A 25,620-nucleotide genomic window follows, 5' to 3' on the forward strand; every position below is an offset into this window, starting at 1 on the left:
GCGTCTGCTCCGGTTTCCTCCCACAGTCCAGAAGACGTGCTGGTTAGACGTGCTAAATTCTCCCTCAGTGTACCCCGAACTGGTGTCAAAATGTGGCGACTAGGGGATTTTCATAGTAATATCATTGCAGTGTTAATATAAGCCTACTTGTGATAATAATAAACTTTAATAGAACAATACAAAATTACAGCTCAGAAACAGGCCCTTCTTGTCTGTGTCGAACCATTTTTTGCCCAGTCCCACTGACCTGCACTTGGACCATATCCCCCCACACCCCTCTCATCCATGAACCCGTCCAAGTTTTTCTTAAATGTTAAAAGTTACCACATTATCCGGCAGCTCATTCCATATTCCCACCACTCTCTGCATGAAGTAGTTCCCCCCCCAATATTCCCTTTAAACTTTTTTCTCCTTTCCCCCTTAATCCATGCCCTCTGGTTTTTTTTCTCCCCTAGCCTCAGTGGAAAAAGCCTGCTTGCATTCACTCTATCTACACCCATCAAAATCTTATACACCTCTATCAAATCTCCCCTCATTCTTCTACGCTCCAGGGAATAAAGTCCTAACCTCATGTTACAACTGTACAAAACTCTGGTGCGGCCGCACTTGGAGTATTGCGTACAGTTCTGGTCGCCGCATTATAAGAAAGATGTGGAGGCATTGGAAAGGGTGCAGAGGAGGTTTACTAGGATGTTGCCTGGTATGGTGGAAAGGTCTTATGAGGAAAGGCTGAGGGACTTGAGGTTATTTTCATTAGAGAGAAGAAGGTTAAGAGGTGACTTAATTGAGGCATACAAGATGATCAGAGGGTTAGATAGGATGGGCAGTGAGAGCCTTTTTCCCCGGATGGTGATGGCTAACACGAGGGGACATAGCTTTAAATTAAGGGGTGGTAATTATAGGATGGATGTCAGAGTCAGGTTCTTTACTCAGAGGGTAGTAAGGGTGTGGAATGCCCTGCCTGCAGCAGTTGTGGACTCACCAACTTTAAGGGCATTCAAATGATCAGTGGATGGGCATATGGATAACATTGGAATAATTTAGGTTAGAGGGTCATTAGATTGGTTCCACTGGTCGGTGCAACATCGAGGGCCGAAGGACCTGTGTTGCGCTGTAATGTTCTATTCAATCTCTCTCTGTAACTTAGCTTCTCAAGTCCCGGCAACATCCTTGTGAACCTTCTCTGCACTCTTTCAACCTTATTTACATCCTTCCTGTAACTAGGTGACCAAAACTGGACACAATACTCTAAATTTGGCTTCACCAATGCCTTATATAACCTTACCGTAACACTCCCAACTTTCATACTCCGTATTCCGATTTATAAAGGCCAAAATAATGAGATTTTATGTCCTGTAATAATATTAGATGTGGTAGCTTATCAGGCACCTTCTGGAAATCTAAGTACAGCGCGTCTACCAGTTCTCTTTTATCCACAACACAGGTCACTCCTTTAAAGAACTCCAACAAGCTGATTAAACATAATATCTCTTTCACAAAACTATGTTGACTTTGCCTGATTGTCTCTAACTTTTCCAAGTCCCCTGCTGTAATATCTTTAGTAATAGCTTCCAGTATATTCCCTGTGATAGATGTCAGGCTTACCGGCCTGTATTTTGCTGTAGGTCTTTCACTCTTGCGTAGAATTGTGGAATCTTGCACAGTTCAGTTCCTGAGGTTTCATCATACTTCACACAGCTCATGACATTTTCTTCCCCCTCGCTCTCTTAACTCTCCAACCTTCTGGAAGATTCTCTCTCCTTCAAGCCACTGATACTAAACACAGCGAAATGTTTATCAAACAATCATAGACTCCCTACAGTGCAGAAGGAGGCCATTCAGCCCATCGGGTCTGCACCGATTCTCTGACAGGATATTTTATGCAGGCCCTCTGCCCTATTCCCATAACACAATGTATTTATTTACCTGCTAACCACCTAACCTACACATCTTTGGACACTAAGGGGCAACTTAGCATGGCCAATCCACCTAACCTACACATCTTTGGACACTAAGGGGAAATTTAGCATGGCTAATCCCCCTAACCAACACATCTTTGGACACTAAGGGACAATTTAGCATGGCCAATCCACCTAACTGAGAGGTAATTTAGCATTGACAATGCACCTAACTTGAATATCTTGGGACACTAAGGGGCAATTTAGCATGGCCAATCCACCTAACCTACGTGTCTTTGGACAGTAAGGGACAATGTAGCATGGCCAATCCACCTAACCTACACATCTTTGGACACTAAGGGACAATTTAGCATGGCTAATCCCCCTAACCAACACATCTTTGGACACTAAGGGACAATTTAGCATGGCTAATCCCCCTAACCAACACATCTTTGGACACTAAGGGACAATTTAGCATGGCCAATCCACCTAACTGAGAGGTAATTTAGCATTGACAATGTACCTAACTTGAATATCTTGGGACACTAAGGGGCAATTTAGCATGGCCAATCCACCTAACCTACACATCTTTGGACACTAAGGGACAATTTAGCATGGCCAATCCACCTAACCTATGTATCTTTGGACAGTAAGGGACAATTTACCATGGCCAATCCACCTAACCTGCACATCTTTGGACACTAAGGGGCAATTTAGCATGGCCAATCCACCTAACCTATGTATCTTTAGACACTAAGGGACAATTTACCATGGCCAATCCACCTAACCTGCACATCTTTGGACACTAAGGGGCAATTTAGCATGGCCAATCCACCTAACCTATGTATCTTTGGACAGTAAGGGACAATTTAGCATGGCCAATCCACCTAACCTATGTATCTTTGGACAGTAAGGGACAATTTAGCATGGCCAATCCACCCTCTTGTGACTGCCCCCGCCATTCCCCGACCCCATCACCCCAGAGTCCACTACCCTAGTACCCCAACCGTTATCCTGGACTGCACTTAGCCCAGAATTTTCCAATCTTTCATGCCAGTATTGTCTTCTAGTCCTGCCGATGTGAAGGGAGACTTCAGCGATTTGCCATGGGAGGTGGTTGGGATAAGGCATTTGTAAAGGTGGCCATGATGCCGCAGTACCTCCTCCGGCCAGCGCAGCGCTGTGCCTGGAGGGGCTGGGGCAGCCCTACCAGGCAAGGTCCAGGTGAGAACGGGAGTCCCCACTGCTGCCAGCCAACGCTCCCTCAGGCACAAAATGGCGGCATTGTCCGAGTTGATGGAGATCCATCCCTCACGGACTGGACAGATGGTCAAAGACCCACCATCTTGAAAATTGAGCCCAACATAAATAAACACACTGAATAAAAGATATTCTATAGTTCTTGCCATATCCTAAGGATGGCACAATGGTTAGCACTGCTGCCTCACAACGCCCAGGTGCCAGGTTCAATTCTAGCCTCAGGAGACTCTGTGTGGAATTTTTACCTTCTCCTCATATTTGTGCGGGTTTCCTCTGGGTGCTCTGGTTTCCTCCCATACTTCAAAGATGTGCAGGTTAGGTGGATTGGCCATGCTAAATTGCCCCTTACTATCCAAAGATGTGCAGGTTAGGTGGATTGGCCATGCTAAATTGCCCCTTACTATCCAAAGATGTGCAGGTTAGGTGGATTGGCCATGCTAAATTGCCCCTTAGTGTCCAAAGATGTGCAGGTTAGGTGGATTGGCCATGCTAAATTGCCCCTTAGTGTCCAAAGATGTGCAGGTTAGGTGGATTGGCCATGCTAAATTGTCCCTTAGTGTCCAAAGATGTGCAGGTTAGGTGGATTGGCCATGCTAAATTGCCCCTTAGTGTCCAAAGATGTGCAGGTTAGGTGGATTGGCCATGCTAAATTGTCCCTTAGTGTCCAAAGATGTGTAGGTTAGGTGGATTGGCCATGCTAAATTGTCTCTTAGTGTCCAAAGATGTGCAGGTTAGATGGATTGGCCATGCTAAATTGCCCCTTAGCGTCCAAAGGTGTGTAGGCTGGGGGGATTAGCGGGGTAAATACATGAGGTTATGGGGATGGAACATTAGTAAGATAGTCCTTCTACCTCAATGGCCCAATTGCTTCCTTCTGCAATGTAGGGATTCTATGAGAAGGACAAGGACAGCAGACACACGGGGAGCACCACCACCTCCAAGTTCCCCTCCGAGTCACTCACCACCCTGACTCGGAAATATATTGGCCGTTCCTTCACTGTCGCTGGGTCAAAATCCTGGAACTCCCTCCCTAACAGCACAGTGGGTGTTCCTACACTGCACGGGGACTGTAATGGGTTCAAGAAGGCAGCTCATCCAGTACCTTTTCAAGGGGCAATTAGGGAAGGGCAGTGAACGCTGGGCCCAGCCAGCGATATCCATATCCCACAAAATGAACTTTGAGGAAACTTCAAAAATCTCAGCAGGTCTGGCAGCATCTGTGGAGAGAGAATAGAGCCAACATTTCGAGTCTAGATGAACCTTCATTTCAGCTCTGACAAAGGGTTATCCAGACTCGAAACGCTGGCTCTATTCTCTCTCCACAGACGCTGTCAAACCTATTGAGATTTTCCAGCGTTTTCCCCTTTTGTTTCAGATTCCAGCATCCGCGGTAATTTGCTTCTTTATTTTAAAAGAACCCTCCACATTATCACTTCTAAAATCCTCCCCTGAGCAGGCTCAGTGGGCTGAATGGCCTCCTGCGGTATAGCTCACGCTTACGATGGAAACCTACCAGGGGCAACATGGTGGCACAGTGGTTAGCGCTGCTGCCTCGCAACGCCAGGGGCCCTGGTTCGAATCCTGGCTCGGGTCACTGTCTGTGCAGAGTCTGCACGTTCTCCCCATGTCTGCGCGGGTTTCCACCGGGTGCTCCAGTTTCCTCCCACAGTCTGAAAGACGTGCATTGGCCAGACTAAATTCTCCCTCAGTGTACCCAAACCGGAGTGTGGTGACAAAGGGGATTTTCACAGTGCCTTCATTGCAGTGTTAATGTCAGCTTACTTGCAACACTAAGAAACAAACTTAAACAAAAAACACTTTAACGAGATCACCCCCTCCCTCATTCATAGCAAGTGGTTAAAGTTGCCAGAGTCCCAGATGGGTATAGTTTACCCATTTGCCTTTGACGTGGGGGGTGATCTGACCGGAGGTGGTTTAACCTGATTTGACCACATGTGCCCTCCCATCCAGTGAAGTGTCTCCTCTGCCCACCACCCCCCCCCTCCGGGTCTCTGCTGTTAATTCCCTGCTTCTGGAAGTGAAGCTTGGAGGTCTGTGCTGAAAACGCATCGGCGAGGGTTGGGGGGGGGGAAACAGGATCCTTGCAGATCGGAGGACGGGCTCTGTCCAATTCTGGGAGCGAGGGGGCCAGCCAGTGGCTGGGTGGAGTGACAGAGGAAGGGGGGTGGGGGGAGGTCTGCTCTGCTTGCTCACAGCTGGTTGGAGCACTCCCTCAGTCCCTACTTGGCTCGCCTGACCATGTTAGAAGGAGGCGGCGCTGAAAGTTGTGGCGTATAAAAGGGACGTCTGTAGCTACAGTCGCCCTGGGTCACCTATTCCAGCGACAGGTGCGAGGAGCGCAGAAGGACAGAGCCAGTTACCTCGGCAAACTTTGGTCTTAACCAGGTAAGCTGCAGCGGAGAGCAGGGATCGAAACTCACAGCCACTCTCCCCCTCTCAACAAATTGCAACCCCCCCCCACTTCTCAGCCTTGCTTTTAAAAATCGTAACAACAAGAAACAACATTCTCTCCAGTTTTAAAATAAACTTGCCCTCGGGATCTGAACCTGCTGTTAATGTCCGAGACAGCACAACGTGGATTTGATAAGTTTAAAAACTTTTCTTCCTGCCACAATCTAAGAGAAAGAAAGTAACTTGTCTCGAGTTGGACTAAGCAAAGTTCCAAATGGAAAGTTTAAGAAACAATTCTAGTTTAAAAATAAACTGCATCTCTCTATAAAACATATTGCAAAATATAACTCCCTAACCAGTGGCCAGATTAATTCTCAATTTCAATATGTGTTCGACTTTAATCTTTATATTTACGATATAAATTGTAATTAATATATTGTCAACAATTCTTACTGTGTGAGCCAGTTAATTTAGTTTAATTTGTATTTAACTTTAATCTTTATATTTACAAAGCAAATTACAATTAGTATATTGTCAATGACTCTTACTATCCAAGCAGATTAATTAAGTCTAATTTGTATTTAACTTTAATCTTTATATTTATGACATAAATTGCAATAAATATATTGTCAATGATTCTTAATGTATGAGCAGATTAATTAAGATTAATTTGTATTTAACTTTAATCTGTATATTTACGATATAAATTACAATAAATATATTGTCAATGATTCTTAATGTATGAGCAGGTTAATCAAGTTTAATTTGTATTAGCTTTAATCTTTATATTTACGATATAAATTGCAATAAATATATTGTCAATGATTCTTAATGTATGAGCAGGTTAATTAAGATTAATTTGTATTTAACTTTAATCTTTATATTACAATATAAATTGCAATAAATAGATTGTCAATGATTCTTACTATCTGAGCAGGTTAATTCTCAATTTTAATTTATAGTTAACTTTAATCTTTATATTTATATTACAAATTGGAATAAACATATTGACAACAATTATTGTGTGAGCAGATTAATTCTCAATTTTAATTTATAGTTAACTTTAATCTTCATAATTACAATATTATTTGCAATAAGTATTTTGTCATCAATTCTATAGTAAGTCTCCAGGGGCAGAAGTCCCCTCACCCAAAATCCCTTTATTTCCAATCCCAACAGCAGTGCCATCAGTCAGCAGTCTACCTCCAGGAGTGCCAGAGGAACTGACATGCCTGGTTAAGTACACGGCAAAGACTCCGTGCTTCACCCATCAATGGGCTCCTTAATCAGGGGGTTCATAGGCCAACCTCAATTCAAGTCATTACAGATTCTTATTGTGTGAGCAGATTAATTCTCAATCTTAATTTAATCTTTATATCTTAACCTTAATCTTTATGTTTATGATATAAATTGGAATAAATACATTATCAACAATTCTTAATCAGCGCGCAGATTAAATTCTCAATTTTAATTTATAGTTAACTTTAATCTTTATATTTACGATATAAATTGGAATAAATATATTATGAACAATTCTTAATCTGTGCATAGATTAAATTCTCAATTTTAATTTATATTTAACATTAATCTTTATATTTACGATATAAATTGGAATAAATATATTGCCAACAATTATTGTGTGAACTGATTAATTCTCAATTTTAATTTATATTTGATATAAATTCTACATGTCCGCATTTTCACCCTACATGTCCGCATTTTCACCCTACTTATTTTTACACACTGTGCGTTGGTGTTTAAATTCCGAAAGTGTGTCTTTTTTTTAACTCTTGAGTTCCCGTTCCTTGCCAGAGTTTGCAGCGTTCGAGGTTCCCAAAGCAACTTTCCTCTCTCGTCCCCTCCTGCGCCCCCTTTTTTAATTTGAGATGTTTCAACTCGCCAGACTGTTGAGGAGACGTCAACTCACCCCCTTCAGAGCCATCGGAAATGGTAGGGAACAAACCTCCCGGTCGCCGGCGCAGTGGTCAGCGCTGCTGCCTTCACAGCCGCCAGGGACCCGGGTTCGAGTCCCGGCTTCGGGTCGCTGTCTGTGCGGAGTCTGCGCGTCCTCCCCGTGTCTGCGTGGGTCTCCTCCTAGCGTCTGAAAGACGTGCGGGTTGGGGTGCATTGGCCCGAACAGGGGTGGCAACCAGCAGAATTTCACAGTAACTTCATTGCAGTGTTAACGTAAACCTTACTTAAATAAACTCTTAAGCAAGTTGCATTTTCCAGATCCAATGGTGACTCATGCCGGGGAGGGTGGGTATACTTTCCAATTCACTGAATTCCAACTCCAGTCTCACACATAGCAGCGCACTGAGGCATCTGGTTTCAGAACTAGCTTTTCCTGGAACATACCACTAGTCTGTTGCCAGGGGATTATAGGGTGGTTTTCCCTGGAGCGGAGGGGGAGAGGGGCCCCGATCAAGGGGTACAAAACTCTGAGGGACATAGAGAGGGTAGATAGGAAGAAATCGTTCCCCTTATTTGATTTGATTTATTATTGTCACACACGTACTGGGATATGGTGCAAAGTATTGTCTCTAGGGTGCTACACAGACAAAACATGCCATTCATAGCGTGGTTTTATTAGATTTGATTTATTATTGTCACATATTGTCTGTACTCGTTGGAGTTTAGAAGGATGAGTGGGGATCTGATAGAGACGTATAAGATAATGAAGGGGATGGATAGGGTAGAGGTAGAGAGATTCTTCCCGCTTAGAAAAGACAGCAGGACTAGAGGGCACAGCCTCAAGATAAGGGGGGGCAGTTTAGATCGGAGTTGAGGAGGAACTTCTTCACTCAAAGGGTAGTGAATCTCTGGAATTCTCTGCCCGTTGAAGTGGTGGAGGCTACCTCGCTAAATATATTTAAGTTATGGGTGGATAGGTTTCTGATAGACAAGGGAATTAAGGGGAGAAAGCGGGAAAGTGGAACAGATCCACTTCAGATCAGCCATGATCTTATTGAATGGCGGGGCAGGCTCGAAGGGCTAGATGGCCGACTCCTGCTCCTATTTCTTATGTTGTTACATCTGCTGAGATATAGTGAAAAGTATTGGCTCTTGCGCCCTCTACAGACCATTCATAGAGTAAATAGGGGAGAAAGAAAGCAGAAGAAGGGTTTGAAACCAGAGGGGTAAGATCTAAGATAAGAGGCAGGAGATTTTGAGGTGATTTGAGAAATGTCCCCACCCAGAGGGTCAGGGACTGGCTGCCACAAAGGGATGGTAGACGTGGCAACCCTCACAATATTTAAGAAATATTTAGATGAGCAGTTGAAATGCCCAAGCGTATGGACCAAGTGCGGGGGAAATGGGATTCAGATAGATTGGTACTTGGGGGCTGGCACCTACATGATGGGCCGAAGGGCCTCTCTGGGCTGGGGTGCGAGCAATAACCCCATCTCCTTAACCCACGGAGCGGACCTCATTGTCTTCCCCCGGTACCATCTCGTTGTTGTGTGTGGGAGCTTGCTGTGCGTAAATTGGCTGCGTGTGTTTCCCACCTATGACAACAAAGGCACCCCAAGATCGCCTTGCCGATGCACGTAGACTCCATATCTGAGCTGGCACCCAGAAAGGTAGCATCGTGCTCCCTCTGCTGGACACACTGTGTCTTGCACGGTGCCACCTTCTCAAGCTTCTGAGGCTGGATTCGAACCTTATTCCAGGAGGGAGGAGGCTGAAAAGCCCGACCTGGAATTCTGTGTCGCCTTCTCGAGGCCTCCCCGCGGGAGGGGGAGGGAGCTTTCAAATCCCACAGTGACCCTCCGACGGCAGAGGCCCCTGAGGCAGAAGGAGATGTAGTTCACAGAAGTCTGCACGTTCTCCCTGTGTCTGCGTGGGTTTTCTCCAGGTGCTCCAGTTTCCTCCCACAGTCTAAAGATGTGCAGGTTAGGTGGATTGGCCATGCTAAATTGCCCCTTAATGTCCAAAGATGTGCAGGTTAGTGGGATTGGCCATGCTAAATTGCCCCTTAGTGTCCAAAGGTGTGCAGATTAGGTGGATTGGCCATGGTAAATTGCCCCTTAGTGTCCAAAGGTGTGCAGATTAGGTGGATTGGCCATGGTAAATTGCCCCTTAGTGTCCAAAGATGTGCAGGTTAGTGGGATTAGCCATGCTAAATTGCCTCTTAGTGTCCAAAGATGTGTAGGTTAGTGGGATTAGCCATGCTAAATTGCCTCTTAGTGTCCAAAGATGTTCAGGTTAGATGGATTGGCCATGCTAAATTGCCCCTTAGTGTCCAAAGATGTGCAGGTTAGGTGGATTGGCCATGCTAAATTGCCTCTTAGTGTCCAAAGATGTTCAGGTTAGGTGGATTGGCCATTGTGAATATGTTGGGTTGCGGGATAGGATGGAGGGAGAGGGCCTGGGAAAGATGCTCTGTGAGAGAGAGTCAGTGCAGGCTCAATGGGCTGAATGGCCTCTTTTGCACTGTAAGGGTTCTACGATCCTTGGATCTTAATGAATGGTGGGGCAGGCTCGAGGGGCCGAATGGCCTACTCCTGCTGCTCCTTCTGATGAGGCGTTTTGTGGCTGTGCGGCGTGGTGAGTTGACGGAGCCCTCCTTCTGCTGTCTTTCAGGACTTGCTCGATTCGCAATCATGCCTTTCGGTAACACTCATAACAAATGGAAGATGAACTACTCGGCGGAAGCTGAGTTCCCCGACCTCACCAAGCACAACAACCACATGGCGAAGGCCTTGACGCTCGCCATCTACAAGCAGCTCCGGGACAAGGAAACCCCCAGTGGCTTCACCCTCGACGATGTGATCCAGACTGGCGTGGACAACCCAGGTGAGTGCCCGTCGCTGCTGGAGGGAGGGGACGCTTGTGGATGGGGTGCCCAACAAGCGGGGCAACTTTTGTCCTGGGTGATGCCATTGTTGTTGGGAGTTGCGCCCATCCAGGCAAGTTGGGGAGTACTCCATCACCGTAAGACCATAAGACTTAGGGGCAGAATGAGGCCACTCGGCCCCTCAAGTCTGCCACGCCATTCAATCACGGCTGATATTTTTCTCATCCCCATTCTCCTGCCTTTTCCCCATAACCCTCGATCCCCTTATTAATCAAGAACCTAGCTATCCCTGTCTTATAGACACTCAATGACCTTGGCTCCAAAGAGTCCCACAAAATCACCACTCTCCTGACCTGTGCCTTGTGGATGGTGGTCAAGCTTCAGAGGGGGTCAGGAAGTAGAACATACAGCACAGGTACAGGCCCCCAATGTTGTGTCCAATCCCAAGATCAAGCCATCCCACTCCCTATCATTCTGGTGTGCTCCAGGTGCCTATCCAATAACCGTTTGAAAGTTCCTAAAGTGTCCGACTCCACTATCACAGCAGGCAGTCCATTCCACATCCCAACCACTCTCTGAGTGAAGACCCTACCTCGGACATCCCTCTATATCTCTCACCATGAACCTTATAGTTATGCCCCCTAGTAACAGCTACACCCACCCAAGTCTCTGCACGTGAGTTACTCTCCGCAGGATTTCCAGCCACCGATCTGCTCTGGTAGCCTCAGTATGTATATGGTTGGGTCCAGTTCAGTTTCTGGTCGACCCCCAGGATGGCTTAGAACTCCTACAGCACAGAAAGAGGCCATTCGGCCCATCGGGCCTGCACCGACCACAATCCCACCCAAGCCCTACCCCCATATTTACCCTCTAACCTACGCATCACAGGACACTAAGGGCAATTTTAGCACGGCCAATCAACCTAACCCACACATCTTTGGATTGTGGGAGGAAACCGGAGCACCCGGAGGAAACCCACGCAGACACGAGGAGAATGTGCAAACTCCACGCAGACAGTGACCCGAGCCGGGAATCGAACCCGGGTCCCTGGAGCTGTGAAGCAGCCATGCTAACCACTGTGCCACCATGCCACCCAATGTTGATAGTGAGCAATTCTATTTTTTAATTCATTCACGGAACGTGGGGATCGCTGCCAATATTTATTGCACATCCCTAATTGCCTCTTGAAGGGGCATGGATGTAGAGTCACATGTAGGCCAGACCGGGTAAAGACGGCAGATTTCCTTCCCTAAAGGGCATCAGTGAACCGGATGGGTTTTTAACCACAATCGACATTCTTAATTCTAGATTTTTATTCAATTCAAGTTTCACCATCCGCCACGGTGGGATTCGAATCCAGGTTCCCCACAGCATTATGCTGGGTCTCTGGTTTACTAGTCCAGTGACAATGCCACTGCACCACTGCCTCCCCTATTCAGCGATGGTAATGCCAGTGAATGCCAAGGGGAGATGGTTAGATTCTCTCTGGTGGGAGATGGTATTCGGGTCCTGGCTCAGGAACCCCAGTTAGAAAGCCAGACCGGACTCTGAAAATTTTTCTATTTTGACTTAAGTTTGAGGGTAAGATGTTTCTGTCCAGGAGCAATTCATTGATAAATTAGGGATAGTTTATAGTAAAAACAAACTTTATTTAATAACACTGTTTAAATATAACTCTAACAAATGAAGCAGCTTAACTATTAACAGTTGAACAATATTTAAAAAATGAAAAGAATTTGACTTATCAATGTTTCAGTTCCAAATAAGCAACATTCTTCTTACAGACTCAAACACCACTTTAAATACAGTTAGCAACCGTGAATATACTTGCTATAATGAGTGCAGACCTTCTGTAAGAGACAGAGGGAATACATTTGAGCAGCTTATAGAAAACCTCTGTCTTCCCAGCCAGAATAGAAAAGGCTGGTTCTCTGCTACAGACCTAGCTCCTTCCATTAACCACATCATCACATGACCCTGCCTACCTAAGTCCACCTTCCATTCCTTTCATCAAAACTCTGCGGGAGGTCTCCATCTATAAACAAAAGTCCATTAGCTCTAGCCTAAGGAAAGACGATGGGTTGAATTTTCCAATCTTGCCCGCCACGGGAATCATAGCGGGCGGGCGGAATGCTGACCATGCAAAGATCCTTTGACCTTGGGCAGGATATTGGGGTGAGCATAGCTGGAAATCTCCACCCTGTGTGGCTAAAATGAACAATCATCCTGCTTTCTCTCTCTGCATCTGAACTGATTGTTTCCCAGACACACTGACTGTCTGTAACATAGAGCTGAATTTTAAACATTCCGCTGAAAAAGAGAAAAAAAACAATATTCTATACGTATATAACATATAAATAACTCACAATTATCAGCATGTTCATTGCCCAGCACTTGTGAGGCTCGAATATTACTTGGTGACTTCTTGTTAACTGGCGTAGGGGGAGTGTACTATGAGGTGCAATTGGGTAGACCAGGTTCATATTCCCTAGAGATTAGAAAATTGAGAGATGAGCTCATTAAAGGAGATCAAATTCTTGAGAGGCTAACAGTATAGATGTTGAGAAAGTCTTTCCCCCTGGCTGGGGAATCTAGAACACGATGGAGAGGGTGTCGTCATTGACGGAATGAGACAAGGAGAAATTTCTTCGCTCAAGAGAGTTGTGACTCTTGAGAATTTTCCACGCTAAGGAGTTGAGGATGCTCCACTTTCGAGTATGTTCAAGACCAAAGTCGATAGATTTCTGGATACTAAGGGAATGTAGGGATTATGAGGATAGTACAGGATTTAGGAGTTGAGATAGAGGATCTGCTGAAATTGTATCTGGTTTTCTTGTGTAGGTCAGAGTTGCCTGAGACCTAGGCTTCAGGAAGCAATGGATATTATTTAGAACAAAGAACAGTACAGCACAGGAAACAGGCCCTTCGGCCCTCCAAGCCTGCACCGCTCATTGGTCCAACTAGACCATTCATTTGTATCCCTCCATTCCCAGTCTGTTCATGTGGCTATCCAAGATAAGTCTTAAACATTCCCAGTGTGTCCGCCTCCACCACCTTGTTTGGCAGTGCATTCCAGGCCCCCAAATCCCTCTGTGTAAAATACGTCCCTCTGATATCGGAGTTAAACCTCGCCCCCTTCCCCCGTGACCCCCTCGTGATCGTCACCTCCGATCTGGGAAAAAGCTTCCCACTGTTCACCCTATCCATACCCTTCACCTTATACACCTCTATTAGGTCTCCCCTCATTCTCCGCCTTGCCAGGGAGAACAACCCCAGTTTGCCCAATCTCTCCTCATGGCTAATACCCTCCATACCAGGCAACATCCTGGTAAACCTCCTCTGCACTCTCTCTCTAAAGCCTCCACGTCCTTCTGATAGTGTAGCGACCAGCACTGGACGCAGTACTCCAAATGTGGCCTAACCAACGTTCTATACAGCTGTAACATCAGACGCCAATTTTTATACTCTATACCCTGTCCTACAAAGGCAAGCATGCCACATGCCTTCTTCACCACCTTCTCCACCTGTGCTGCCACCTTCAAGGATGTGTGGACTTGCACGCCCAGGTCCCTCTGTGTTTCTATACTCTTGATAGCTCTGCCATTTATTGTATAACTACCCCCCTTACATTAGTTCTACCAAAATGCAGCACTTCGCATTTAACTGGATTAAATTCCAGCTGCCATTTCAAAGAACAACACAGGGGTTGCTCTTGGATGTATCGAGAGTTGCCGAGTGCTTCACGTCATTAGCGTACGCTTAAACTGGACCAACTGACGGGCAAGATGACAGCTCAGTGACTATCGCTGTGCAGATACATGGATTTGGGCCGGTGTCTTTGGGAGTTTGCGCATTCTCCCCGTGCTTGCGTGGGTTTTCTCCGGGTGCTCCGGTTTCCTCCCACGCCCCCAAAAACGTGCCCTTAGGCTGATTGGTGGAACAAATTGTCCCTAAATTAGTCTTCCCCTCAATCTTCCCCAATAGGCGTAGACAAAGGTCATAGGTAGAGGAGGGCGGTGCGGGCTCGTTGGGCCGAAGGGCCTGTTTCCCATGCTGTGTTGTTCTTTGTTAGTTGTTAGCGCTGCCCATTACTCTCGTTTCTCTTGATCCTATAAATATTTTAGCGCTGCACATTATGATGAGACCATCTCACATATAATGGCGTCTTATTGGTGTCCTCCAGGTCATCCCTTCATCATGACTGTGGGCTGTGTAGCCGGGGATGAGGAATCCTACGACGTCTTCAAGGCACTGTTCGACCCCGTCATTCAAGATCGTCATGGTGGCTACAAACCAACGGATAAGCACAAGACTGATCTGAACCACGAGAATCTGAAGGTTTGTCATGGGTTACGGGAGGGCAGAATGGGAAGAAAAGAGCCAATGTGGACCAGGACAGCAGCAAATGAACAGAATCTGGGGCGATTGGCCTCGCTTTCTTGACTCGTGTAGAGTTTAGCAGCACAGCGGAAGGCCATTCTGCCCAACTGGCAAAATACTCGACACGGCCTCTACCATCTAGAAGGTCGAGGGCAGTAGACGTATAGGGAACACCACCACTTGGAGGTTCCCCACTGATGGCCTAGTGGTATTATCGCTGGATTATTAATCCAGAAACTCAGCGAATGTTCTGAGGACCCGGGTTCGAATCCCACCACGGCAGTTTGGATTCAATAATAAAAAATCTACTGATGACCCATTGTCAGAAAAACCCCATCTGGTTCCCTTTAGGGAAGGAAATCTGCCGTCCTTACCCCGGTCTGGCCTACATGTGACTCCAGAGCCACAGCAATGGAGTTTACTCTCAACTGCCCTCCAAGGGGCAACGAGGGATGGGCAATAAATGCTGGGCCCAGCCAGAGACACCCGTGTCCCGTGAGAGAATAAAGAGACATAAATTTCTGTTTCCTCGATTGGTAAAGCCCAGAATCTCGGACAGTCGGTCCGCCTTGTTGTCCAACGAGGGGCAGACACGCGGTGGGTCGTACGAGGGCTGCTCTTGGATGTTTCGAGAGTTGCCCAGTGCTTCACGTCGTTAGTGTACGCTTAAACTGGACCAACTGACGGGCAACACGACAGCTCAGTGACCGTTTGCTGTGCCGATACATGGATTTGGGCCGGTGTCTGTGGGAGTTTGCGCATTCTCCCCGTGCTTGCGTGGGTTTTCTCCGGTTCCCCCGCACCCCCAAAAACGTGCTCTGAGGCTGATTGGTGTAACAAATTGTCCCTAAATTAGTCGTCTCTCCATCTAGTTACGGTTCCTTTATTGTGGAGTCCAATAGGTGTAGACAAAAGGGCACTCACAATGTTAGAATGGGCTGGTTGGGGCCTGTTTGCCGTGCTGTGTTGTTCTTTGAAATGAGGTTGGAATGGTTTGCCACGGCCAGAATGCATGGTGGGGTGGGGGGGGGGGCAGGCTCGAAGGGCCGAGCGGCCTTCTGCGGCTCCTCGTTTCCAGCGTCTCGGGTGTCTCCCTCGGCTGACCTGGCTCCCTTTGACCCCTGCGCAGGGCGGCGATGACCTGGACCCCAACTACGTCCTGAGCAGCCGTGTCCGAACTGGCCGCAGCATCAAGGGGATCGCCCTGCCTCCCCACTGCAGCCGCGGGGAGCGCCGCCTGGTGGAGAAGCTTTGCATTGACGGTAGGTCGGCGGTGGGGGGTTGGGGGGGGGGGGGCGGGGGGGGGGGGGGTGTCGCTGATAGCAGCTGGGGAAAGTTAACCATTGCTCACTCGCCCACTTTAGATGCAAAGTAGAATTCTCATTTTGGCAATTAGTGGTTTCTCTCTTTACCCCCACGCCCCCCCCCCCCACCCTTCACCGACCCCCCAACCCTTCACCAACCCCCCCCAACCCTTCACCGACCCCCCACAACCCTTCACCGACCCCCCCACCCTTCACCGACCCCCCCACCCTTCACCCCCCCCACCCTTCACCGACCCCCCCAACCTTCACCGACCCCCCCAACCCTTCACCGACCCCCCAACCCTTCACCGACCCCCCCAACCCTTCACCGACCCCCCAACCCTTCACCGACCCCCCCCAACCCTTCACCGACCCCCCCAACCCTTCACCGACCCCCCCAACCCTTCACCGACCCCCCCAACCCTTCACCGACCCCCCCAACCCTTCACCGACCCCCCCAACCCTTCACCGACCCCCCCAACCCTTCACCGACCCCCCCAACCCTTCACCGACCCCCCCAACCCTTCACCGACCCCCCCAACCCTTCACCGACCCCCCCAACCCTTCACCGACCCCCCCAACCCTTCACCGACCCCCCCCACCCTTCACCGACCCCCCCCACCCTTCACCGACCCCCACACCCTTCACCGACCCCCCCAACCCTTCACCGACCCCCCAACCCTTCACCGACCCCCCCAACCCTTCACCAGACCCCCCCACCCTCACCAACCCACCCCACCCCACCAACCCCCCCCCACCCCCACCAACCCACCCCCCACCCTCCACCACCCACCCCCCCACCCTTCCCAACCAACCCCCCCACCTCCCATCCACCACCCCCCCACCCTTCACCAACCCCCCCACCCTTCACCAACCCACCCCCACCCTTCACCAACCCACCCTTCACCAACCAACCCCCACCCTTCACCAACCCCCCCCCACCCTTCACCAACCCACCCTTCACCAACCCACCCCCCCACCCTTCACCAACCCCCCCCCACCCTTCACCAACCCACCCCCCCACCCTTCACCAACCCACCCTTCACCAACCAACCCCCCCACCCTTCACCAACCCCCCCCCACCCTTCACCAACCCACCCTTCACCAACCAACCCCCCCACCCTTCACCAACCCCCCCACCCATCACCAACCCCCCCCCTTCACCACCCAATGAAACACGGGTAGCGAGTCCACATATACAAAGAAATAAAGAAATTAGAAGCAGGAGTAGACCATTTGGCCCTTCAATCCTGCTCCGCTAATCGCTAGCGAATTCTAATCATCGAATTCAATATCCTGATCCCCCCTCTGCCCCCCCCCATATCCCTCGATCCCTTTAGCCCCAAGAGCGATATCTAATTTCTTCTTGAAATCACACAGTGTTTTGGCCTCAACTACTTTCTGTGGGAGTGAATTCCACACATTCTCCACCCTCTGGGTGAAGGAATTTCTCCTCACCTCAGTCCTACCCCTTATCCTCAAACTGTGACCCTTGTTCTGGACTCAAAGAACAAGAACAGCCCGGGAAACAGACCCCCCCCGGGCCCAACGCGCCCCGCGCTGCCGCCCCGCGCTGCCACCCCAACACTACCAGTCCCCCCTCCACCCATGACCCCTATCTACGCCGATCGCACTCCACATTGAGGGAAACTAATTTAGGGACAATTTATTACCTCCAATCAGCCTAAGAGCACATCTTTGGGGTGTGGGAGGAAACCGGAGCACCCGGAGAAAACCCACGCAAGCACGGGGAGAATGTGCAAACTCCCACAGACAACCGACCCAAATCCATGTATCTGCACAGCAATCAGTGATAGTCACTGAGCTGTCATGTTGCCCAGTATCCAGTTTAAGCACACACTAACAACATGAAGTACTAGGCTATTCTCCAAACATCCAAGAGCAGCCCAAGTAAGACCCATCGCGTGTATGCCCCTCGTTGGACAACAAGGCGGACTGACTTAAAACCTGTGAATATAAAAGAGAAAAACATTAGTAGACTCTCCCCCACCATCGGGAAATTCTTTCTGAATCTAATCCTGTTAGAATTTTATAAGTTTCTATGAGAGATCCCTCTCTAAACTCCACTGAATATAATCCTAACCAACTCAGTCTCTCCCTCATAAGACAGACCCGCCACCCCAGGAATCAGCCTGGTAAACTTTCTCCGCGCTCCCTCTATAGCGAGGACATCCTTCTTCAGATAAAGAGACCAAAACTGCTCACACTACTCCAGGTGTGGCCTCATCGAAACCCTACACAATTGCAGTAAAACATTTTTAAACTCAAAACCTCTCTCAATGAAGGCTAACACATTTATTGCCTGCCTTACTGCCTGCTGTACCTGCGCGCTTACTTTCAGTGACCGATGCGCGAAGGGGGTATTACCTACTCTCTGTCCCTCTCCTTCCGAGTCACTCACCATCCTGACCTGGAAGTTTGTCGCCAGCTCCTTCCCCGTCAGAATCCTGGAACTTCCTCCCTAACAGCGCTGTGGGTGTACCTACACCGCGCGGGACTGGAAAACGGGTTCAAGAAGGTGGCTCACCGCCAACATCTGAGGGGGCAATTGGGGATGGGCATTATTGTTTTGATTAACCAGGAATATAACACAGAGGCTGGCACTGCTGCCTCACTGCGCCAGGGGCACGGGTACAATTCCGGCTTTGGGTCACTGTCTGTGTGGAGTTTGCACATTCTGTGTGGGTTTCCTCCCACAGTCCAAAGATGTGCAGGTTAGGTGGATTGGTCATGCTAAATTGCCCCTTAGTATCCAAAGATGTGCAGGTTAGGTGGATTGGTCATGCTAAATTGCCCCTTAGTATCCAAAGATGTGCAGGTTAGGTGGATTGGCCATGCTAAATTGTCCCTTAGTATCCAAAGATGTGCAGGTTAGGTGGATTGGTCATGCTAAATTGCCCCTTAGTATCCAAAGATGTGCAGGTTAGGTGGATTGGTCATGCTAAATTGCCCCTTAGTATCCAAAGATGTGCAGGTTAGGTGGATTGGTCATGCTAAATTGCCCCTTAGTATCCAAAGATGTGCAGGTTAGGTGGATTGGTCATGCTAAATTGCCCCTTAGTATCCAAAGATGTGCAGGTTAGGTGGATTGGTCATGCTAAATTGCCCCTTAGTATCCAAAGATGTGCAGGTTAGGGGGATTGGCTATGCTAAATTGTCCCTTAGTGTCAGGTGGATTAGCAGGGTAAATGTGTGGGGTTATGGGGAGAGAGCCTTGGTGGGATTGTGATCGGTGCAGACTCAATGGGCTGAATGGCCTTCTCCTGCAGGGTAGGGGTTCTATAACTCGATGACATTCCCGCTCCTTCGTAGCGAGAGATTGAGAGTCTGTTTCTATGGCGCCGCCTTTCGCCCGCGTTTTAACGTCTGAACCTCCTCTGGCAGCCTTGGGCACCTTGACTGGCGAGCTGAAGGGTAAATATTACCCCCTGTCCGGCATGACCGACGCAGAGCAGCAACAGCTGATCGATGACCACTTCCTGTTTGACAAGCCCGTCTCCCCACTGCTCCTTGCCTCTGGCATGGCTCGTGATTGGCCCGATGGAAGAGGGATCTGGTAAGTCATCGCCAATACGTTCGCTGGAATTCACCACGCAGAGACAGAGTGGTCGCGCCAACGGGAACCACACGATTGTTTAAACTCGATGTCTATTCTCTCATCCCCCTCTGCCTATCTATCCCTCTGTTCATCTCCCTCATCCTTATCTTAAACGCGTCCACACTACTCACCCCAAAACACTCCCCGTGGGAGCGAGTCCCACATTCTCCCCACTCCCAGTGGGAGCGAGTCCCACATTCTCCCCCACTCCCCGTGGGAGCGAGTCCCACATTCTCCCCACTCCCAGTGGGAGCGAGTCCCACATTCTCCCCACTCCCAGTGGGAGCGAGTCCCACATTCTCCCCACTCCCAGTGGGAGCGAGTCCCACATTCTCCCCACTCCCAGTGGGAGCGAGTCCCACATTCTCCCCACTCCCCGTGGGAGCGAGTCCCACATTCTCCCCACTCCCAGTGGGAGCGAGTCCCACATTCTCCCCACTCCCAGTGGGAGCGAGTCCCACATTCTCCCTCAGTCCCTGCGGGAGTGAGTCCCAAATTCTTCCCATTCCACTTGTGAATGAGTTTTCTGAGGTAAAGAGGCATGGTGGCCCAGTGGTTAGCACTGCTGCCTCACAGCACCAGAGACCCAGGTTCGATTTTGGCCTTGGGTGACTGTCTGTGTGGAGTTTGCACACTCTCCCCGTGTCTGTATGGGTTTCCTCCGGCTGCTCCAGCTTCCTCCCACAGTCTGAAGATGTAGGTTAGGTGGATTGGCCATGGTAAAGTACCCCTTAAAGTCCAAAGATGTGCAGGTTAGTTGAATTGGCCATGCTAAATTACCCCTTAGTGTCCAAAGATGTGCAGGTTAGGTGGATTGGCCATACTAAATTGCCCCTTAGTGTCCAAAGATGTGCAGGTTAGGTGGATTGGCCATGCTAAATTGTCCCTTAGTGTCCAAAGATGTGCAGGTTAGGTGGATTGGCCATGCTAAATTGTCCCTTAGTGTCCAAAGATGTGCAGGTTAGGTGGATTGGCCATGCTAAATTGTCCCTTAGTGTCCAAAGATGTGTAGGTTAGGTGGATTGACCATGCTAAATTGTCCCTTAGTGTCCAAAGATGTGTAGGTTAGGTGGATTGGCCATGCTAAATTGCCCCTTAGTGTCCAAAGATGTGCAGGTTAGGTGGATTGGCCATGCTAAATTGCCCCTTAGTGTCAGAGGGATTATCAAGGTAAATACATGGGGTTATGGGGATAGGGTGGGATTGTTGTCAGTGCAGACTCAATGGGCTGAATGGCCTCCTTCTTCATTGTAGGGATTCTATGAAAAGTGTACACAATGCTCCAGATGCAGTCTCACCAAGGCCCTGTACAGCTACAGTAAGACATCCTTGTTCCTGTACTCAAATCCTCTTGCAATGGGAGCCAACATAACCATTGGCCTTCCTATCAGCTCGCTGTATCTGCCCACTTTCTTTCAGTGACTGGTATCCAGAAAGGAGACCCAACCTTTCCATCTTAACTCATTGAAATGCCCGAGGGATTCTTTTCATTAGGGCCACCCACTAAAGGTGTCAGAGTTATGGTCCATAGCCTTGGGCCCTCAGCGCCAACCTCCCCATGATGTGGGTACTCATTGCGGGTGAGCGCGAGTTGCTGTTGAAGGTGTCCACGGTCGGTAAGGGGGCCTGAAGAGGAGCGTCCATGTTGAGACTGGGAGGGGGGCGTAGAGGCTTTGAAAGGAGAAAGGGTTCAAAGTTCAAGATTGAGGAAGTGTGGGCGTGGGCCTTCTCATCGCTGAGAGAAATGTTGGCAGCCTCCCCTTCGTGGTTGCCAGGAGATGAGCCCTTGTGTTGAAAGGGCGTTGGGGGGTGAAAGGGCGTTGGGGGGTGAAAGGGCATGGGGGGGTGAAAGGCTGTGAGGTTTACCTATGGTTCATCAACTCTTCCAACACTTGAATGTGTCTTTTTGCTTTGGAAATGAAGGCACAACGACAACAAAACCTTCTTGGTGTGGGTCAACGAGGAAGATCACCTCCGAGTCATCTCCATGCAGAAAGGTGGCAACATGAAGGAGGTTTTCAGACGTTTCTGTGTGGGCCTGAAGACGGTAAGGACCATCTGTTATCGTGTTTTATGACCAGGTCCTCTTCGTTCCTGTACGCTGGTCCCCACGGGCGCTGGGCCAGAGTACCGTCATGCCAGCTGAGGTACTAACCAACGCTCTCGGCCGGTTACGGCACAGAAGGAGGCCATTCAGCCCGTCCTAGCCCCTGCTGGCTCTCCGGAGAGCATTCGGTCCCATTTCCCCCGCTCTATCGCTCTGCCACTTTATACCCGTCTGATCTGAAAATTGGTCATTGTCTCTGCTTCCCCTTGTTGGGGGTGGCAGCGAATCCCAGTGCATTACCCCCCCCTCACCGTGTAACGGTGTCTTCCTCAGATCCTCACCGCACCCCCCCCCTCTGTGTCTCTTACCCAATCTGCGCTGGTTCTTGCATTGTCGGCCAATGTCCACAATTCTCCTCTGGGCCGGGATTCTCCAATCCCGCCGGAGGGGATGGGGGGGTTTTGTCTGGGCGCCAAATTTTCCATTCTCGCTGGCAGCAGCGAGATCGGAAAATCCCGGCTCATGTCAAACTAAATCAATCGTAACCTTGTACGCCTGTTTCAAATCTCTCGCCAACCTTCCCCCCTCCCTTCAAAATAGAGAAAATTGCAGAGGGCAAAGAGATTGGGCGGTGGGGGGGGGTGCGTTTCTTGCCCAGGATGAAGGAGGAAGCGATAAGGAAACACCTAGAACCTCCTCCCGGGTTCTCTGGGCGGCACGGTAGCACAGTGGGTTAGCACTGCTGCTTCACAGCTCCAGGGTCCTGGGTTCGATTCCCGGCTCGGGTCACTGTCTGTGTGTGGAGTTTGCACATTCTCCTCGTGTCTGCGTGGGTTTCCTCCCACAGTCCAAAGATGTGCGGGTTAGGTTGATTGGCTGTGCTAAGAAATTGCCCCTTAGTGTCCAGGGATGTGTAGGTTAGAGGGATTAGTGGGGATAATATGTAGGGATATGGGGGTAGGGCCTGGGTGGGATTGTGTTTGGTGCAGACTCGATGGGCCGAAGGGCCTCTCTCTGCACTGTAGGGATTCTATGAAGAAGGCTACACGAACGCCAGCATGGACTAATTGGGCCGCATGGTCTCTCCCTCTGCTGGCCGATTACGCGGACCTCGTTGTTAACAGTCTCAACCCTCTCGCCCGCTGTAGATTGAAGACCTTTTCATCAAAGCTGGTCGTGGTTTCATGTGGAACGAACATCTGGGATATGTCCTGACCTGCCCCTCTAACCTGGGCACTGGCTTGCGTGGCGGTGTCCACGTCAAGATCCCCCACCTGTGCAAGCACCCGAAGTTCGACGAGGTCCTCAAGAGGACAAGGCTGCAGAAACGTGGCACAGGTAAGGCCCGCTTGGCACAAACTCCCAGCGCGCCCCTGCTCTCTGTTGGCTCAGGGTCTCCGGTTGACATCGTCGCACCCCCTCCTTCCATTACTCAGTGACCCTTAGGGCAGTACAGTGGCACAGTGGTTAGCACTGCTGCCTCACAGCGCCAGGAAGCTGGGTTCGACTCCCGGCTTGGGTCTGTGCAGGGTCTGCACATTCTCCCCATGTCTGCGTGGGTTTCCTCTGGATGCTCCGGTTTCCTCCCACAATCCAAAGGCATGCAGATGAGGCGGATTGGCTATGCTAAATTGCCCCTTAGTGTCCAAAGATGTGTAGGTTAGGGGGATTGGCTATGCTAAATTGCCCCTTAGTGTCCAAAGATGTCTAGGTTAGGTGGATTGGCCATGCTAAATTGCCCCTTAGTGTCCAAAGGCTAAATTGCCCCTTAGTGTCCAAAGATGTGTAGGTTAGGTGGATTGGCCATGCTAAATTGCCCCTTTTAATAAATATGTGGTGTTACGGGGACAGGGCCTGGGTAGGATTGAGGTTGGTGCAGGCTCAATGGGCCAAATGGCCTCCTTCTGCACTGATGGCATTCTATGATTCCATGAATCATTTTGTTTTAATTGGATGCCTTTGGCTTTTGAAGCCAATCATTGAATTCCCACCCCCGTTTCCCCCATTTCCCCCCTATCCCTTTAGCCCCAAGAGCTATATCTATTCCTTCTTGAAATCAGACAATGTTTTGGCCTCAACTACTTTCTGTGGGAGTGAATTCCACCACCCTCTGGGTGAAGAAATTTCTCCTCACCTCAGTCCTAAAAGGTTTACCCCCTTATCCTCAAACTATGACCCCTAATTCTGGACTCCCCCCACCATGGGGAACATTCTTTCTGAATCTACCCTGTTAGAATTTTATACATTTCTATCAGATCCCCTCTCACTCTTCTGAACTCCAGCGAACATAATCCTAGCCAACTGAGTCTCTCCTCCTATACCCCGTTCCTGGTGGGCGAGGAGAGGACTGTAGTCCAGCTAGTGGGTTTGATTCAATTGCCAACACTGATTATTCTGGATGGAAGTGAGGTACCGCTAAGGGTTACAAGGTCGATTCAAACATTTTATATTCTCATGCCTTTGGCACTTTTGACTTTGCTCAGCTCAGTAATGAGCGTAACAGACCTCCCAAAGCAACATGGTACCGAGCTGCATGGTCTGTCCGACTCTGGGGCAGAATAGTCTCCCACCATCTTAAATCTCACCTCCTCAAACACCACGGACAACAGAGATGAAACAAGCATTCGTCTCACCGCTGCTTGACAGATGTATTTCGCTGCCATATTGGCCAACATGAACAAAATGGCTGCCATTAACAAAATGGCTGCCATGTCTGACAATAACATGGCGGCTATCACATTGATGGACAATAACAAAATGGCTGCCACATTGACGGACCATAACAAAATGGCTGTCATTTGACTGACAACAACAACATGGCTGCTATATTGTCTGACAAGAATAAAATTATCAACAATAACAACATATCTATCATGGACTGACAACAAAATGGCTGCCACTTTGACCAACGCTAACAAAATGGCTGTTTCATTGGCTGACAACATCAAAATGGCTGCCACTTTGACCGACGCTAACAAAACGGCTGCCACATTGACATACATGAAACAAAAGTTCCCTTGTTACCCAGGGGAGTTAGGACGCGTGAAGCACTGAGGGATGTTGGGAGTAGCGATAAGGTATGGAAGGCCCCCTGGTGCGATTGGTCAGTTAATTTGGTGAGTGGTCCATAATTGTTTTCCTCTGTCCCTCCAGGCGGTGTTGACACCGAGGCCGTTGGCAGCGTCTATGATATCTCCAACGCTGACCGCCTGGGCTTCTCCGAGGTGGAGCAGGTCCAGATGGTGGTGGATGGTGTGAAGTTGATGATTGAGATGGAGAAGCGTTTGGAGAAAGGAAAGAGCATCGACGACCTGATGCCAGCCCAGAAGTAAACACAACAAAGTCACAGCGGGAAGAAGGAAGAACTCTGAGCAGCCTGGGGACATCACAGGTCACGAACTTTGAACTTTTGGCGAGAGCTTCTTACTCATACTACCTGGCCACTGGCTTGTGTCGCTACAAATAAGGATAACATTGTCGGCAGAATGGAAGAATGGCTCCATCGTGTGGAAGAGTTACCATACATCTCTTAACATTAACGACACATCAATAAAGCACGGCCCCAAATCCTCAGTCTCTTGTCTTGTATCCATAGGGCAGACTGGACAATAACAAAATGGCTGCCACATTGATGGCCAACAACAAAATGGCTGCCACATTGATGGCCAACAACAAAATGGCTGCCACATTGATGGCCAACAACAAAATGGCTGCCACATTGATGGCCAACAACAAAATGGCTGCCACATTGATGGCCAACAACAAAATGGCTGCCACATTGATGGCCAACAACAAAATGGCTGCCACATTGATGGCCAACAACAAAATGGCTGCCACATTGATGGCCAACAACAAAATGGCTGCCACATTGATGGCCAACAACAAAATGGCTGCCACAT

At 49.1% G+C, this 25,620-nt stretch overlaps 1 protein-coding gene across 1 annotated transcript; it reads left to right on the forward strand.

Annotated features, from left to right (window-relative positions):
• Positions 1 to 5,455: 5,455 nt before the first annotated feature.
• LOC145340315 (creatine kinase M-type) lies at positions 5,456 to 25,288 on the forward strand. Its single transcript, XM_080184766.1, has 8 exons — positions 5,456 to 5,564; positions 10,158 to 10,370; positions 14,555 to 14,709; positions 15,881 to 16,013; positions 19,461 to 19,632; positions 21,598 to 21,721; positions 22,870 to 23,059; positions 24,875 to 25,288. Exons 2-8 carry the CDS (start codon positions 10,178 to 10,180, stop codon positions 25,051 to 25,053), a joined length of 1,146 nt encoding a protein of 381 aa, XP_080040892.1. The 5' UTR covers positions 5,456 to 5,564; positions 10,158 to 10,177; the 3' UTR covers positions 25,054 to 25,288.
• Positions 25,289 to 25,620: the final 332 nt, after the last annotated feature.

The sequence above is a fragment of the Carcharhinus amblyrhynchos genome, unplaced genomic scaffold (genome assembly GCF_965287045.1).
Source record: "Carcharhinus amblyrhynchos unplaced genomic scaffold, sCarAmb.v2.hapA scaffold_924, whole genome shotgun sequence".
Taxonomy (NCBI): domain Eukaryota; kingdom Metazoa; phylum Chordata; class Chondrichthyes; order Carcharhiniformes; family Carcharhinidae; genus Carcharhinus; species Carcharhinus amblyrhynchos.